This window comes from Martes martes (assembly GCF_963455335.1).
Source record: "Martes martes genome assembly, chromosome: 18".
In the NCBI taxonomy this organism is placed as follows: domain Eukaryota; kingdom Metazoa; phylum Chordata; class Mammalia; order Carnivora; family Mustelidae; genus Martes; species Martes martes.
The window spans coordinates 27305672-27321568 of NC_137906.1; the positions used below are offsets into that span (position 1 = coordinate 27305672).

The 15897-nt window shown below is 40.6% G+C and overlaps 1 protein-coding gene across 1 annotated transcript in view; it reads left to right on the plus strand.

Moving 5' to 3' along the window:
- Positions 1-667: 667 nt before the first annotated feature.
- The window catches only part of SMG1 (SMG1 nonsense mediated mRNA decay associated PI3K related kinase), a gene marked incomplete at its 5' end in the record, with an annotated part of 105991 nt that continues 90761 nt past the window's right edge, over positions 668-15897 (plus strand). The window contains one exon of the mRNA XM_080829999.1: positions 668-756. Coding sequence (XP_080686125.1) covers positions 668-756 — 89 coding nt within the window. The remainder of the gene's footprint in view (positions 757-15897) is intronic.

Genomic DNA, 15897 nt, shown 5'->3' on the forward strand with positions numbered 1-15897 from the left:
CCGGGGTCTGGTGCTTTCTGGAGATTGTTTGGGAGGGTGTGCTTGTGGGGGTGGTGGCGGAGATCCCCTCTCCCATGATTCCCCACGGCGGGGTGGGGACCTTGGCGCGGTCCCCGGGGAGTGGAGGCGAGCCCAGGGCGCAGTAGGGCGATCGGCCTGCTGCGCTCGCCCGGCCCCGCCCCCGGTAGCCGGCCCCGCCCCCGTAGTCGGCCCCGCCCCTCTCTCCTGGCCCGGCGGGCGCCGGCACCGCCTCTCGCTCCCAGCATGCCGTGCGGCAGCGGCGGCGCGGCGGGCGGAGCCGGGAGGCGGGGAAGCCGTGGCTCTGTAAGCGTGAGGAGCCGCCGCCACCGCCTCCTCCTCGCCGTCCTCTTCCTCCTGGGTCCCCGCGTCGCGGGCCGCCCTCGGCCCTGGAAGAGACGTCGCCTCCCCTTCCTCCGCCTCCCCCTCGCGGCGCCACTCCCGCCTCCTCGTCCTGCGCTGCGGGCTCAGGCGGAACCCGGAACGGCCGTCCGCCTCCCCCGCCCTCCGCCTCCTCCTCCTCCTCCTCCTTCTCTTCGGCTTCCTCCTCAGCCCCGGGCGGGAGCGGAGTGTCCGCGGCGGTCGGTTCGGGCGGCGACTCGCGCTTCTTTGGGCGGCGGCGCTTGGCCATGTCGTGTCGGGGAAGGTAATGAGCCGCAGAGCCCCGGGGTCTCGGCTGAGCAGCGGCGGCGGCGGCGGCACCAAGTACCCGCGGAGCTGGAATGACTGGCAACCCAGGTGGGTGAGCCGGCGCCCAGTCCGCCGCCCCGACCCCCGGGCCCCGCCTCGGGCCGGCTGAGGCCTAGGGCCATCCGGCCGGGAGGCGCGGCCTAGGCCCTCCACCCCCCCGGGAACCGAGCGCGGCTTCCTGGGTTCCCTCCCGCCCCGGCTGGGGGAGGAAGGCCGTGGGAGGCGAGGCCTAAATGTCTCCCCTCTGTGCATTTCAGTCCCGGGGCTGGAGCTGAGACCCGGGGCGCCTGGCGAAGGCACTGGCCTAGGAGTTGGGTCAAGGAGGGTGAAGAAAAGGGCCTGGTGGTGGTGGGGGATTTTCTGGTTACCACCCACCAAGTTGGAATTTGAGTTGGGGGATCCTGGGAGTCCAGGACCTCTCTGTTACCCATTCACTTCTTGGTCCCTCACCCTCTCAACCCCCACGTAAAAGAGCTCCTTAACTACGATCCCTTCTATGAGCGCCCCCCCCACCCGCCCCACGTGTTAATATTTCAAAAATCAAACCCCCAACACTCCAGGGCTTTACTCTGACTTTAGGCAGGGCAGTTGTGGGGCTTGAAATGAGATTGTGACTGTGTTGATGAGGCCGACCACTCTCCTCCTGGGAAGTGAAGTTTTCCCCAAGTGCAGGGGCAGTTAACCTGGTGGAGAGCAATTCATACTTGGTTTTTTGAGCAGGCACTAAGGGAGTAGAGAATTTACACTTGCATGAAGGGGATTTGGTCTCAGACCTCTTTGGAATTGGATGTATTTGCAGGATCAACTTTTTTTATGTACAATTTTTGTTTTTTTCTGGTTAATCATGGGGCAGTTGTTCCTAATTTAGGACTGAGTGCCTAGAAAAACTTCCTAAATGTCTACAGTATTTTAGAGTTAGTTGATTCGTTGAGTTTTTCATACTTTGAAGCACACTTGAATTATGATTGTCCTGTAACTGGCCCCGTAAGTGTTAAGACAGGTTGTTGGGATGTCTTTGGCTTCCTGATGACTACATGTAACTTCAGCAGTGCTGGCAATAATTTGTTAAGATGTTAGATTGTAACAGTTTAAGACTTGGTAGAAAAATCATTAGGGTAGATGGTGGTAACACATCTTACTCTGTTTATGCCTTCCCAGATCCTATGTTGAGAACATTTTTATATAACTAGCAGACTTTAAAACTTAATGCCTGACTCTAGAATTGGGATGTTAAGTAGTTAAAAAGGAATTGTTTGAAAAGCATAGCTTTACTTGTCCTTTACCTCTTAGGGTTTGTGAATACTTCAAATACAATCAGTTGATTAGTTTAAGTAATTGTTATCTGTCATTGATATTCTTAGTTGTTTTATACTTTCATTGAAATGTGTGAAATAGCTTTTTCTTTTTTCTTGCATCTAATAAAATTAGGTGATAAATGAGCTTGAATTTAACAGCTCTTTGACGGTGGATTTTCTATTATTTCTTAGTGTTGTGCTTAGTGAATATGAAATAATTTCGTATCCGTTTAGAAGACTAAATTGCTCCTCACAAGTAATTGTAGAGCTTTTGGAAAACAAATTGTAGCTTGTAATTCTAAATAAACGGAGTAGCAAAGTTGCAGCCACCTGCTGGGGTCACTTAACTTCATTTGACAGATAATGAAGCAGAATGGCTTATGGAATATATACATGGATTGTTAATATTATCCATGTTTTCTTCTTTCATGTGTTCTATTTCTTGGCTTTGTGTGTTGTGTTTGTTGAGGAGAGGATGTAAGCTTTCTTTGAAGCTATTCTTTGTAACAAAGTCTCAGAACTCACTGCCTAGGTAGACAGATACTTTGAGATGTAGTTCGATAGGTGGAGTAACGTAACAGTTGGTTAGGATATGGGAAATACTTGACTTTTTTGTAGAAGAGGGAATGGAGAAGTTTCGTTGGGGAAGGACGGTATCCCATAGCAGAACTTGATTTTTTGTGGGGTTGCCATAGTTGTTTTGTTAAACAGCCAGTGAAGAACCTTGTTTGCCAAGTCATAATTTTCGTAAGTTAAATTCGAGGTTGTTATTCTGTCCGCTCTTCATTCAGAATTGTGGCAGAAACATGTAACATGTGAGTTGACTGACAGAATAAAGCCTCATCTTCCTCTTGGTTTAAATGGAGATTTATTTATTTTCCGAAACAAAGCAGATTGCTCATGGTGCATGTGAATAATTTTGCTTTTAGAAAAATTATTTGCCTTTCTATACCACTACTTCTCTGATTTTATTTATTTTTATTTTCTTAGTTTTACACTTTTGAATAATTGGAGTATAAAAAAGCAGTTCTTGTTGGTTTCTTTTAGTGTTAGTTTGTCAGTTAGTTTGGAAACCAACAGTTGAGTCAGTCATGGCCACACGTGATACTTCACACACATTGACAGGAAGTGTTCCAGGTGGCTGAATAGACTAGTGTCAAATGGCAACAGAACAAGCCCATCTTTGCTAGAAGCCTACCTTTAGCAGAAAGCATTTATTTGTATGGCACTGGTTGATAGTCTTCCTTTTCATTGCCAATACTCTCAATTAAGATTTAAGAATGATTAGGCAAATGAGTGGTTTTATCATTGCCACTAGCCAAAGTGTGCCCTTTTCTTGACTTTGTTTTGGAATATAATCTAGTTCTACCAATCAAGATAGAGATCAGAATGACTTGTTTTAAAGTGAAATATATAATTATTATACATTTTAATATTCCAAAATGACATGACTGATTTGATATTGGAGTGAAATATAGATTAGTTTGGAAGCATTGAGGTCAACAGGAAACAAGATTTTATTTCTATGCTTTGGAATCTTAGAATTTTAACTGACTTATATTGGGTGTTTTACAGTGCCCAAACTTAAGATGATGAAATTGTATATTAAAAATAGCTTCCATTTTTGGTAGAATGTAGACAGATTAAAGTTCTCAACAGTGCAAGTACCTTTATTCTCTTGTCACAGACCAAAAAACAGGAAGTGTTGTGAAGATAGAAAAGTCAGAAACTAGTATGTCTGTCATTGCGAGAAGCTGGATTTTTGGAACCAGAGCTGCCTGTTTAGCCCTTTTAAGAGTCTGTATACTATTTGATGTCTGTAGGTACGTAATACAGTGAAATACATAAAAGAAAAAATGAAGTGGAGTTACATATTTTATAACTATGAATAGAGCTTTAGTAGAATTGAATGATTACCAGTTCTGTACCACAGATTTTCAAGTACATTGTGGCGGTTTATTAAATAACTGTGTATGGGTATTTAATTTGTGGGGAAAGTTTGTTTTTTCCGTTATAAAACAAAACATACACTTCATGAAACATTTGGCAGTTGTATCTTTAAATTGAACCTTTTTTCTCCTTTTGTTTTGGTTCCTCTTAAATTGGGACTGTAACTGGAAGGTATTTTAATAACAGGAGATTCTGTAACGTTCTAATGCAATGAAAATATTTGACTTTAGAAAATATCCTTGAGGGATTTTTAGGACTAATAGAGCCACTGTCTTTAAGGAGGTTATAGATTGATAAGGGAGGATAAACTTGGAAAAGGTGAAGTATTACATGCATATTAATTGTGATACAAGTTTTGATTTTATTATTTTTATATGTAATTAATAGAGTTTAAAACCTGGAGAGTCAGTGGATGGAAAGCTGTACAGTTGAGAAGGGAGCAGCAGGACCATGAAATTGATCTGTACTATTTTGACAGTAAATTTGGGGGTCTCAAACCGCCCCCAGAGTGAGTAAGGAGGTGGCAAGTGCAAGTTATCCTTGGCAAAATATTTTTAGTTTGGTCAGAAGGATGTGGTAGTTTTGAGGAGTGATACAGATAAGAAAGACATAGAGGTCCAGAGCTATGGTGGATCTGTAACGTAGGCCTTGAATCATACCTTAAAGAGACTGCTAAAGACCTGAATATTTTGTTCATAATTCATGATTTAAATTCAGACAAAAGTATTCAGCCTATTATGTGTGAATTCCCTAAGCAGAAGCCCCTCATGAGTTATCTGGTGTTGATTGATGATGGTTGCTACCATAATAATTTTTACAGTTAAAGTTAGAACTCTTAATGGAATGATCATACACAAAAAATATAGTGTGGTCCATGGTCTTTTGTGGACACTGAGTTCTCACAACCTTTCTTTTTCTCCCCTCGCCTATATTCCTTATGCTGTACCTTTTATTTCTCTGACATATTCCAGAACTGGAATCCTGTATCTCTCACTCCACTTCATCCATTTTTCCCATTCCCCTACCCTGCTCCCCTCTGGCAACCATCAGTTTGTTCTCTGTATTTATGGGTCTGTTTTTGCTTTTTGTTTGTTGGTTTATTTGAATTCTCACTACTTCTAAATTTAAGATTTCCTGCCTTCACTGCCTGGCATATAGTAGGCACTTAATTGCTTGCCTTTCTTTCCTATTCTAATCCCCTAAAATAAACCCTGGAGTTCTTTTTGGTGGACCTCCCTTTATGGATTCACACAAGCAGTCATTTGTTTCATGTCTCTTCATATTGTTACTATTTTGGTTACCTTTCTTTGGCTATGGTAAAGTTTTCTTAAAACCCATTTTATTTTGGGGACTACAAAATAAAATGTAGTCCTTTTGTATGAGGCCTAGCGGTAAAGATTGCAGGCATTTTGTGGTTTAATTTCTATATGAAATACACGAGTTCTTAAATTTTTAATATTTATTTATTTCATTTTTATTTTTTAAAAATGTGGAGTGTAACGTATTAATTTCCTATTGTGACATTTGTCTATATAGTGTTAGTTTTTCTCCATTTGTATTAGTTGATTGAGTCTATATTTCCTCTCTTGAATTCTTTTTTGTACTCCACTGTTACTTTTCTGTTTTAGATGACGTTGACATATGTATAGATCTTAAGTGAATTTTGACAAGTGTATACAACTGTGTAATCATGACCCCACTCAAGATACAGATACACATTGATTTGCAGTTGGATTACACTTCTTTCCACCCCTGCCCTCCCCAACTGTGTACAGGTAGATCTTGCCTTAAAATTTACTCTAGAAGGGAAATCTTAGAGTATTCTTATGATTTATTACCAACTTATTGTTTCTGTGGATTGATAATCTTGTCATCTTCAACGTATTTTTCTTTTTGCTGTAAACATATCTTCTTGGGATATGTGAAGATCCTGTGAAAACAATTTCAGATGGAGGCTCCCTTGTTAACTTCTTTAGGCATTTTGGTACTGGGATACACAAGATCTTCTCTTCTTGGCTAAGTTTTATTCCTGTCACTACAAATTCATGGACCTTTCTTTACCCTCTGGATACCTACTGTTGCTTAGTTGTTTTCCGTGCTCTCCCTGGTCTAAACCTTGTACTTCCCTTAAAATCCCTACCCTGCTACTTCTGCCTTCTGTGATCCCTCTTCTCTTGCAATAGTTCTACAGTGAAAGCCAACTTGTGCTTATCACTTTAGTGATTGAGCTCTTAAGTCCCTGCAGGCTGAGTCTGTCCTTTTCTTTGCTTCTGTGTCTTACTTGCCCTAAAGCACTCCCAAAGTTCATTTCTGCCTTAAGGCCTTTGCATCCACTGTTTTCCCTGTGTAGCTACTGTCTGGATTGCGCTTCTCAGAGTGCGGTGACCTGGATGCCCTCATGTCATCTTAGCCTAAATGTCTAAATGTCACCCTTCCCTGAGAAGAAGCATCCTTCTCTACCATTTTTTTTTTCATTGCACTGGGTTTTTTTCATTGCACTTAACACTATGAAATTTTTATGTGTGTCTTCCCCAGTAAAACAGGACCTTCACATGTGCGTGCATCTTAATGGTTTTACCTCCGTTTCCCTTCATACCTGCTAGTGCATCAGTTACTATGGATGCCTGGCTGGCTCAGTTGATAGAGCATGTGGGTCATGAGTTCAAGCCCCAAGTTGAGCATAGAGCTTATTTAAAAAATAGTAGGCACTCGATATTTGAGTGTCCTTCCTGAAGTAAATACATGAAAATGGAATTCTGCAAGTTTGTTTCTGTTTTTAGAGTTAACTCTAGTTTATAACACTGTTACCGTGGGAGGCATTTTGAGGGAAGCTGTTCCTTGTATAGCAGCCTGGTTAGCCTGAGGCAGCAATTTAAATAAGCTGATTGAACAGGTTTAAAAAGACATTGTTCTAGTGTGGCCAGATCTTTTACAGAAGAAAAAATATGTTCATTTAAGATTCATAGATTTTATCCGTCTTAGAAAAAATGCCTTGCTCACATATTTAAAGTTCTTTTACACATTGACACCTTACCATATCTGTTAGACTTATTTGTACCTTATTTAAACAATCTAATCACTGAAAAGTTAAGCACTGGATTGTGCCTTTTGGCATTCCACTAGAATGCCTAAGTCCTTGTTGTATGCCTGCTGATTGGGGAATGACTGAAATCAAAACCTGGCTGGCTCAGTCAGTAGAGAGCATGCGACTCTTGATCTCGGGATCCTGAGTTGAACTTCCACGTTGGGAAGAGTTACCAAAAAAAAAGTTAAAAAAAAAAAAAATTTTTCCAGAATCAACAGATTTCTCAACATGGTGAATTATTCTTTCATATTAATCTTCATACTTTTTCAAAAAAGGGAATTGTATTCTTGGTGGAGATTATTTTTTTGGAGCTTAATCTTGGTATTCATATTAACGTGGTATGTCTAGGATCTCATGTTTATTATTTTAAAAACTTTATTTATTTTTGAGAGAGAGAGAGACAGACAGACAGTCAGGGGAGGGGCAGAGGGAGAGGGAGAGAGAGAGAGAATCTTAAGTAGGCTCCACACCCAGTGCAGAGCGCAACGTGGGGCTCAGTCTCACAACCCTGAGATCATGACCTGAGCTGAAATCGAGTCAGATGCTTAACCTAACTGAGCCACCCAAGTGCCCCTATTTAAAAATCTTTTAAAGGCTTCCTGTGTTTGTTTGTTTATCTATTTTAAGATTGATTTATTAGAGAGTGAGCAGGGGGAGGAGCAGAGGGAGAGAGAATCCTGATGCCAGACTCTCCTCTGAGCATGGAGCCCAATGCAGACCGGATCCTAGGACCCTGAGATCATGACCTGACCCAAAAGCTCAACTGACTGAGCCACCCAGGTGCCTCTAAAGTCTTCTTTTTTTTTTTTTTTTTTTTAAGATTTTATTTATTCATTTGACAGACAGAGATCACAAGTAGGCAGAGAGGCAGGTGGGAGTGGGGGGAGGAAGCAGGCTCCCTGCTGAGCAGAAAGCCCAATGCGGAGCTTGATCCCAGGACCGTGGGATAATGACCCAAGCCGAAGGCAGAGGCTTTATCCCACTGAGCCACCCAGGCGCCCCATCCTCTAAAGTTTTCTTGCATTTATTTGAAAACTCTTACTTTTAGAGAGGTTTCTGGTATCAGAATAAATTTGTTTTGTTTTGGGTTTTTTTTTTTTTTTTGGCATGGAACTTCGTAAGTTATTTTTTTGTTTATAAGAAGAGGCACTAATTTTTCCTTTTCTTTCTTTTTAGCATCATTTCTTAAAAAAGATTTTATTTATTCCTTTAGAAAGTACATGCAGGCAGGAGGGGGGCAAAGGGAGAGAGGGACTCTCAAGTGGACTCAGCACTGAATGCACAGCCCAGTGTGGGGCTCAATCTCATGACCAGGAGATTATGACCTGAGCTGAAATCAAGAGTCCAATGCTTAACCAGCTGAGCCACCCAGGTTCCCCATTTTTAGCATCTGTCCTTTGTTTTTGTTTTTTAAGATTTTATTTATTTATTTGACAGAGAGAGACAGCAAGAGACAGAATACAGGAAGGGGGAGTGGAAGAGGGAGAAGCAGGATACCTGCTGAGCAGGGAGCAGGATTCAGGGCTTGATTCCAGGACCCTGGGATCATGACCTGAGCCAAAACACTTAACGACTGAGCCACCCAGGTGCTCCTGGTTTTAGCATCTTAAAGAACCTCAACAGTGCTCTTATAGTTCACAAAAAAATTACGGCTCTGCAATGGCCTAAGGTAATTGTGTATTTGTGTGCTTGCAGGTTTTTAGAAAATGTTGTTTAACTTAGTGTTTATTAGATCTTTATTTTTGGTGTCATCGAAAATACTTAATAACTTTTCTGTTGAGTGGGAAGAAACCTCCACTAATAAGTATGTCTTGGACCAAATACTGACAAAATACTCATTCTTCCTCCATATATGACAGCATTGGCAACATTGTCTTTTTTACTAAAGCTCTTTGAATTTAATTTTTTCCCTTTTATTTAAACTTTTCATTGAAAATTTGTTTTTCTATTTCCTCTTTAGCATTTTAATCTTCTGATTTTATTTTTGTTACTATTTTTTAAATTAAGTAGGTCCCATGCCCAACATGGGGCTTGAATTCATGCCCCTGAGATCAAGAGTTGCATGCTGTACTGACTGAGCCAGCGAGGTGCCCCAATCTGATTCTATTTATTTATTTATAAAAGATTATTTGTATTTATTTGAGAAGAGAGCATGAATGGGGGAGAGGGAGAGGGAGAAGCAGCCTCCCCAACTGAGCAGGGAGCCCAAAGCTGGACTGGATCCCAGGACCCAGAGATTATAACCTGAGCCAAAGGCAGATACCCCAGACAAATGAGCCACCCAGGTGATGTCCCCCCATCTGATTTTATTTATTTTCTTTCTTTCCCCCCACCCAGGATTTATTTATTTATTTTTTTTTAAATTTTTTTGACAGAAAGAGAGAGAGATCACAGTAGGCAGAGGGGCAGGCAGAGAGAGGGGGAAGCGGGGTCCACGCTGAGCAGAGAGCCTGATGTAGGGCTTGATCCCAGGACCGTGAGATCATGACTTGAGCTGAAGGCAGAGGCTTAACCCACTGACCAATTCAGGTGCCCCCCCAAGTCTGATTTTAAAAGACAGATGTGTTTGTGTGTGTGTTTAAAATTTTAACTTTCATCTCGGAATATTTAGTACTTTGAAGCAACCCATCAGCAGTTCTTGATGTTCAGCTTCTTGAGGGTCTCCTTATTTTATATTCTTGTTAATATGAATCCTGGAATTCTTTGTCTGAACTGCAACACTTTATTTCCAGACCCTTTGTTTTTTTGTTTTTTTTTTTAAAGATTTTGTTTCTTTATTTGACAGACAGAGATCACAAGTAGGCAGAGAGGTAGGCAGAGAGACAGAGGAGGAAGCAGGCTCCCTGCTGAGCAGAGAGCCCGATGCGGGGCTCAATCCCAGGACCCTGGGATCATGACCTGAGTCGAAGGCAGAGGCTTTAACCCACTGAGCCACCCAGGTGCCCCACAGACTCTTTGTTTTGATTCTAACTCTGGACATTCAGATTCATTGTCCTAATGCCAGATTCTATGTTGGCGTCCTGAGATTTGCCAGAATTCAGACAAAAACCTGTTAATTGAAGGAAAGGGTCACATTTTTGTCCTCTATAGAATGGGATTCTGATTATGTTAGATTCGGATTTTAAAAAATCCCAAAGATGGTCACCAGTATCACATTGTGTGGGGCAGTTAATTTAATATATAGTTAATTGAAAAGAAAATACATCATGGATTTTCTTTCCAAAAGAGACTGTTTTTCTTTCCTGTCCTTATATTCCTTGGGTAAATGTGAAGAAAAATGGAAGTGTAGCAGGTTTCCCAATAGCAGGACTGAAACGAGAGTCAGTGTTTATTCTTCAGTCGGGTTTAAAGAAATCTACCTTGGATCACCTGGCTAGCTCAGTTGTAGAGCATGTGACTCTTCATCTCAGCGTTGAGTTTAAGCCACATGTTGAGAATAGAGTTTCCTTTAAAAAAGGAGGGGACTGCCTGGGTGGCTCAGTGGGTCAAGCCTCTGCCTTCAGCTCAGGGTCCTGGAATCGAGCCCCGCATCGGGCTCTCTGCTCACTGGGGAGCCTGCTTTCTCCTCTCTCTCTCTCTGCCTGCTGCTCTGCCTACTTGTGATCTCTGTCTGTCAAATAAATAAATAAAACCTTTAAAAAATTTTTAAAATGGAGAATAGAGTTTAAAAAAAAAAAAAGGAATCTACCTTAAGACACTATTGTTTCTGAAGGACTTGAATTAGAATTCTGACCATTATAAGTGATTAATTCTGTCATAATTTGAAATATTGATACCATTTTACTTACTTGCTTATTTATTTATTTATTAAGATTTTACTTATTTATTTGACAGACAGCAAGAGATGGAACACAAGCAGAGGGTGAGGGAGAAGCAGACTCCCTACCGAGCAGGGAGCCTGATGGCGGGCTCAGCCTCAGGACCCTGGGATTGTGACCTGAGCAGAAAGCAGATGCCTAATGACTGAGCCACCCAGGTGCCCCAATAGCATTTCAATGTGTGGTACCTTACTCCTTTTTTGGAAAATACTGAAATGAAGGAGTGCCTGGGTGGCTCAGTCGGTTAAGCGTCCATCTCTTATTCGGCTAAGGTCATGATCTCAGGGTTGTGAGATCAAGCCCCCAGTCATGCTCTGTGCTTAGCACAGAGTTGGCTTGCAGTTCTGTCTCCCTCTGCCCCTCCCCCTGCACATGTTTTTTTCTCTGTCTCTCAAAATCTTAAAAAAAAATACTGAAATTAAAATTGAAGTTAATAAAGGTTGTATGTGTGGGGAATAACCAAATGACTGACTATAAAAGTTTTGTAAAAGAAGCTTTTATGTAAGTGGCCTATCTTGTGTAGTTACGGGAAGGCTAATATTACCTATGTTTTTACTCTTATTGGGATATAAAAATTAACACCAGTAGTGCTGTTCTCCCCACACTTAGTTCATTTAAAAATCTACTTGCTGTCCTAGTATAATTGCATTGGAGAAGTTAAAAATGGAACGCTGGTGTGTTTTATGTTCCTCTCTTAGGTGTATTTATTTTTAAGAATATGTGCATTTTTCGTATTGATCCTTCACAAATATTTATCTTAGGGGAGGCTGGTGTCATGAAAATAACAGTGGACTAAAAGTGGGAAGACAAAAGTCCTTTGTATTGGCACTACCCAGCTGTTCCTCTGAGGAGGTAATTCTTGCCTTCCCTAAGTTGTAGTGTTATGAGGGTTCAAGTTTGGAAAATTACTTTCAAAATTATTTAAATGCTACACAGATGCTTTTTATGTTGCTATATCTGAATCAAATTCGGACTTTTAAAGATACTCCCTCTTTTGTCTCTTCTTTTAGAATTTATTACACATATGCACACACACACCCTAATCACATTTTTTTTAAATTAAGGTTTTATTTTATTTTATTGGGATGCCTAGGGGGCTCAGTTAAGTGTCTGCCTTTGGCTCAGGTCATGATCCCAGGGTTCTGAGATTGAGCCCTGTATCTGGCTCTTTGCTTGTCTGGGAGCCTGCTTTTCCCTCTGCTTCTTATTCTCTTTGCTTGTACTCTCTCTCTCTGACAGGTAAATAAATAAAATCTTAAAAGAAAAAAAAATTTTAAATTTTATTTACATTCAATTAATATATAGTGTATTATTAGTTTAAAAGGTAGAGTTCAGTGATTCATTGGTTCATTTTTTTTCTTCTAGTACTTGTGTGTGTCTGCACGTGTGTAAAAATTTCATCGAGAGTATGTCTCAGGATACACGAATGGGAGCACATGTAATTGTTAAATTTCTATTAGGTGTGGCATATGTCATTTTTTTATACTGTTTATATGAAATATTGTGATAAATAATACTATTTATTTAAAAAATGTGTGGATATGCAATTAATTGCTCTCCAGTATAATAACGGTTCTCTTTCTACATTTTTTAGTGTGCTTCCATTATGTAAGTCTGCTTCAAATTGGCTGATGAGGAATTTGGTTGTAAATCTTCATCATTCTATATTTTTTCTCTTTGTCTTACTATTCACCCTTAGAGAACTTGATGCCTCTTGAATTTGTGAGGAAAAAAAATCTAATCTTTGTGACCACTTGTATATATTGGAGAGCAGGTGCCAATGGAATTAAATAGAGAAGGTGTGGATTAAAAGGTAGTTTGTACCTTGGTTGGCTTTTGTTGTACAGTTGGAATTTAAAGAACTAATTCTTTAAGAATTCCAGTTGAATGCTCTATTGCTTCTTCCATTGTCTGGTATTAATGTTTTAAAGGGAGTGGATGGGAAGCGCCAGGGTGGCTTAGTCGATTAAGCACCTGTCTTCGCCTCAGGCCATGATCTTGAGGTTCTGGGATCAAGCCCCACATCGGGATCCCTGTTCAGCGGGGAGTCTGCTTCTCCCTCTCCCCTTCACTCCCTCATGTTCTCTCTCTCTCAAATAAAGAAATAAAATCTTAAAAAAAAAAAAAGAATCAATTCTTTTTAAAAAAAAGGGAGTAGAGAGGATGGATCATGGGATCATAGAAAGTATATACTCTGCTAGTATAATAGTTTGAAGTACTTAAAAAAGAAAACCAGGGGTGCCTGGGTGGCACAGTGGGTTAAAGCCTCTGCCTTCAGCTCAGGTCATGATTCCAGGGTCCTGGGATCGGCTCCGCATCGGGCTTTCTGCTCAGCGGGGAGCCTGCTTCCTCCTCTCTCTCTGCCTGCCTCTCTGCCTACTTGTGATCTGTCAAATAAATAAAATAAAAAAATCTTTAAAAAAAATAAAAAAGAAAACCACATGTATCTTCTGAACAAAGATAGGAGTTAATGAAATTTTATGCCATTATGAGAATGCATACAGTATTAAGCTATCGTGAGATTTTGGTACAAGTTTAAATTATGGCACTAAAAATTTACTCAAAATGAGTAAATGCTGTCTCCTAAGAAACTTCGTATCTAGAAACATTGATTTTTCTCTTTTCTTGTAAGAGAGAATTATGAAAATTTCTATTTTTAAACCACTTAAATCAATCTGATTCAGGTGTGTTTAGTATAAAATCTGACAATAAAAGTTTGTAAAGACCTTGTGGGTTTAAAGTGGCTTAAGTGATGATTTTGTACTGCTTCATAGCTTTCTTAAACTTATGATTAAATAGTTATTTTTATTTTGGTCTTAAATTTTTTTTTGAAGATTTTATCTATTTATTTGAGAGAGAATGAGAGAGTACAGGAGAGTGGGGAGAGTCAGAGGGAGAAACAGACGCCCCACTGAGCTGGGAGCCGGATGCGGGACTTGATCCTGGGACTCCATCCTGGGACTCCATCCCAGGACTCCAGGATCATGACCTGAGCCGAAGGCAGTCGTCGTCCAACCAACTGAGCCACCTAGGCGCCCCTTAATTTTTTTTTTTTTTTTAAAGTAATCTCTATACCCAGTGTGGGACTGGAACCCACAACCCTGAGATCAAGAGTTGCAGGCTCCACCAACTGAACCAGTTAGGTGCCCCAAGGCTAAATACTTTTAAATACCTCAGTATATTTCTTGTTACTGCTGAGCACAGTGGGAACACTGTTTCCCAGCACTTGATTGCTGCTTGCTAGTATGTTTCGGTAACCAAATCTGTCTTCCTTTAATGAATTTTCCTACAGTTAAAAGAAGAGTGTGATTAATTTGAAAAGTAATCTTCCTTTCCCAGCTGATTGATTTAGGAGGCCATATCTTTTGAGATTTACTTACGAGATCTTTCTGTTTATTTATATTTAAATAGTAGGAAGTGGTTATTTCAAGATCCTAAAACAAAGGTCCCAGTGCTTAAGGAGGAGAGTTTACCATATGTATTTACCTCTGATTACAGGTAGTATGTTTCTTTACCATTGTACACCAGGAGACCTAAGGAGCTAGGTCTTACAGGTGTTACAGGGGATGTTGAAAGCAATCAGAGTCCATTTTAAAGTCCACCCGTTGTCTCAGTACAATGTTGGTAAAGTTAGAAATAAAACAAAGGTTTTTTTTTTCTTTTTTTAGAGTCTTCTTTAAGATAGATTTATTTTTTAAGAGGATTGGGGCAGAGGTCATGTGTATAATTTGAGAATGTCCTGAAGATACTTCTGTTAGTTTCTTCCTCATCTTAAGAATTACTAGTGTGGAGGGGTGCCAGGGTGGCTCAGTAGGTTGTGTCTGCCTTCTGTTCAGGTCATGATCCCGGGGTCCTAGGATCATGCCCTGTGTAAGGTCTTTGCTCAGTGGGGTCCCTGCTTCTCCCTCTCCTTCTGCCTGTGGCTCCCCTTGCTCGTGCCCATGTGTGCTCTCTTGGTCAAATGAGTAAGTAAAATCTTAAAAAAAAAAAAAATGGAATTTACTGGTGTGGAATATGAAATTCAGTAAGTGTCTTTTCCATAATTGTTATCATATTTAAGATACGTTGCATGTCAAGGGCTGCATGGTAGAATATTGCTCTTTTGAGACCCTAAAAGCTTGACTATGCCCAAGATTTGTAGGGTATATTCTACCATTGTGGCAGTTGTGCCTAACTTGGTAATACTTTTCTTTAAAAGTATGTATGTCTAAATTGCGTAATATTTGTTTTTTCTTAACGTATTACAAGTGATTCTTGGCAACCATGTCATTTTTCTTGACAGTGTCACCTCAAAAAATTGTAATGATGTTTACCTGTTACATAGTACCTTTGTATTTGAAAGAAACTACAGTGCCTTTTAGGATTATTTTTAAAGGGAAGATTTAATGTAATTTTTGGAGACTCTCACAAGCATGTCAGTCCCTTGGGGATATGTTTGAGTCTATTAGAGGACTGAATAACTCTACAGTCAGTATTTGCCTATTTTCAGGACTTTTTAAAAGATGGTTGCACACGTTTTTAGACTGCTAAAACACTCTGCCTTTCCTTGCTTACAGAGTCCCAGTTTGGTTTCAAGACTCTTCCTTTTGGGATTTCCATAGTAAACTGTTAGTGATCATTCTTCTCTAACCTTCTCTGTCCTAAGGGGGACTATGTTTGGCATTTAACTGGAGAACCTCAGGGGGTGTGGGTGAAGAGGTGGACAGGTTTCTTTGTAGACTTTCTGTCTTTTTGTCCTTTCTCTGCTAGGGAGGTCATGGAGTAAGAGATTTCCTTTCAATCTTGGCAATTTTCCAGGCTGAATGGGATGTTTCTAAAGTACTTCCAGGACTTGCTGACAAAAGAGGAAGATAAGCAATACAAATGGGAGCTCAAGCAGGGTTTCTTTTTAAGGCACTCAGCTAGCTTAGGTTAAAAATAAAGGCCAGGAGAAAGTGAGTCAAATTAACATGGTGCCTTAGATTCATGAGCCTTTAGGTGAACTATTATTTAACATAAACAACATTATTTCTGTTAAATACTGAATCCTGAATTCACATTT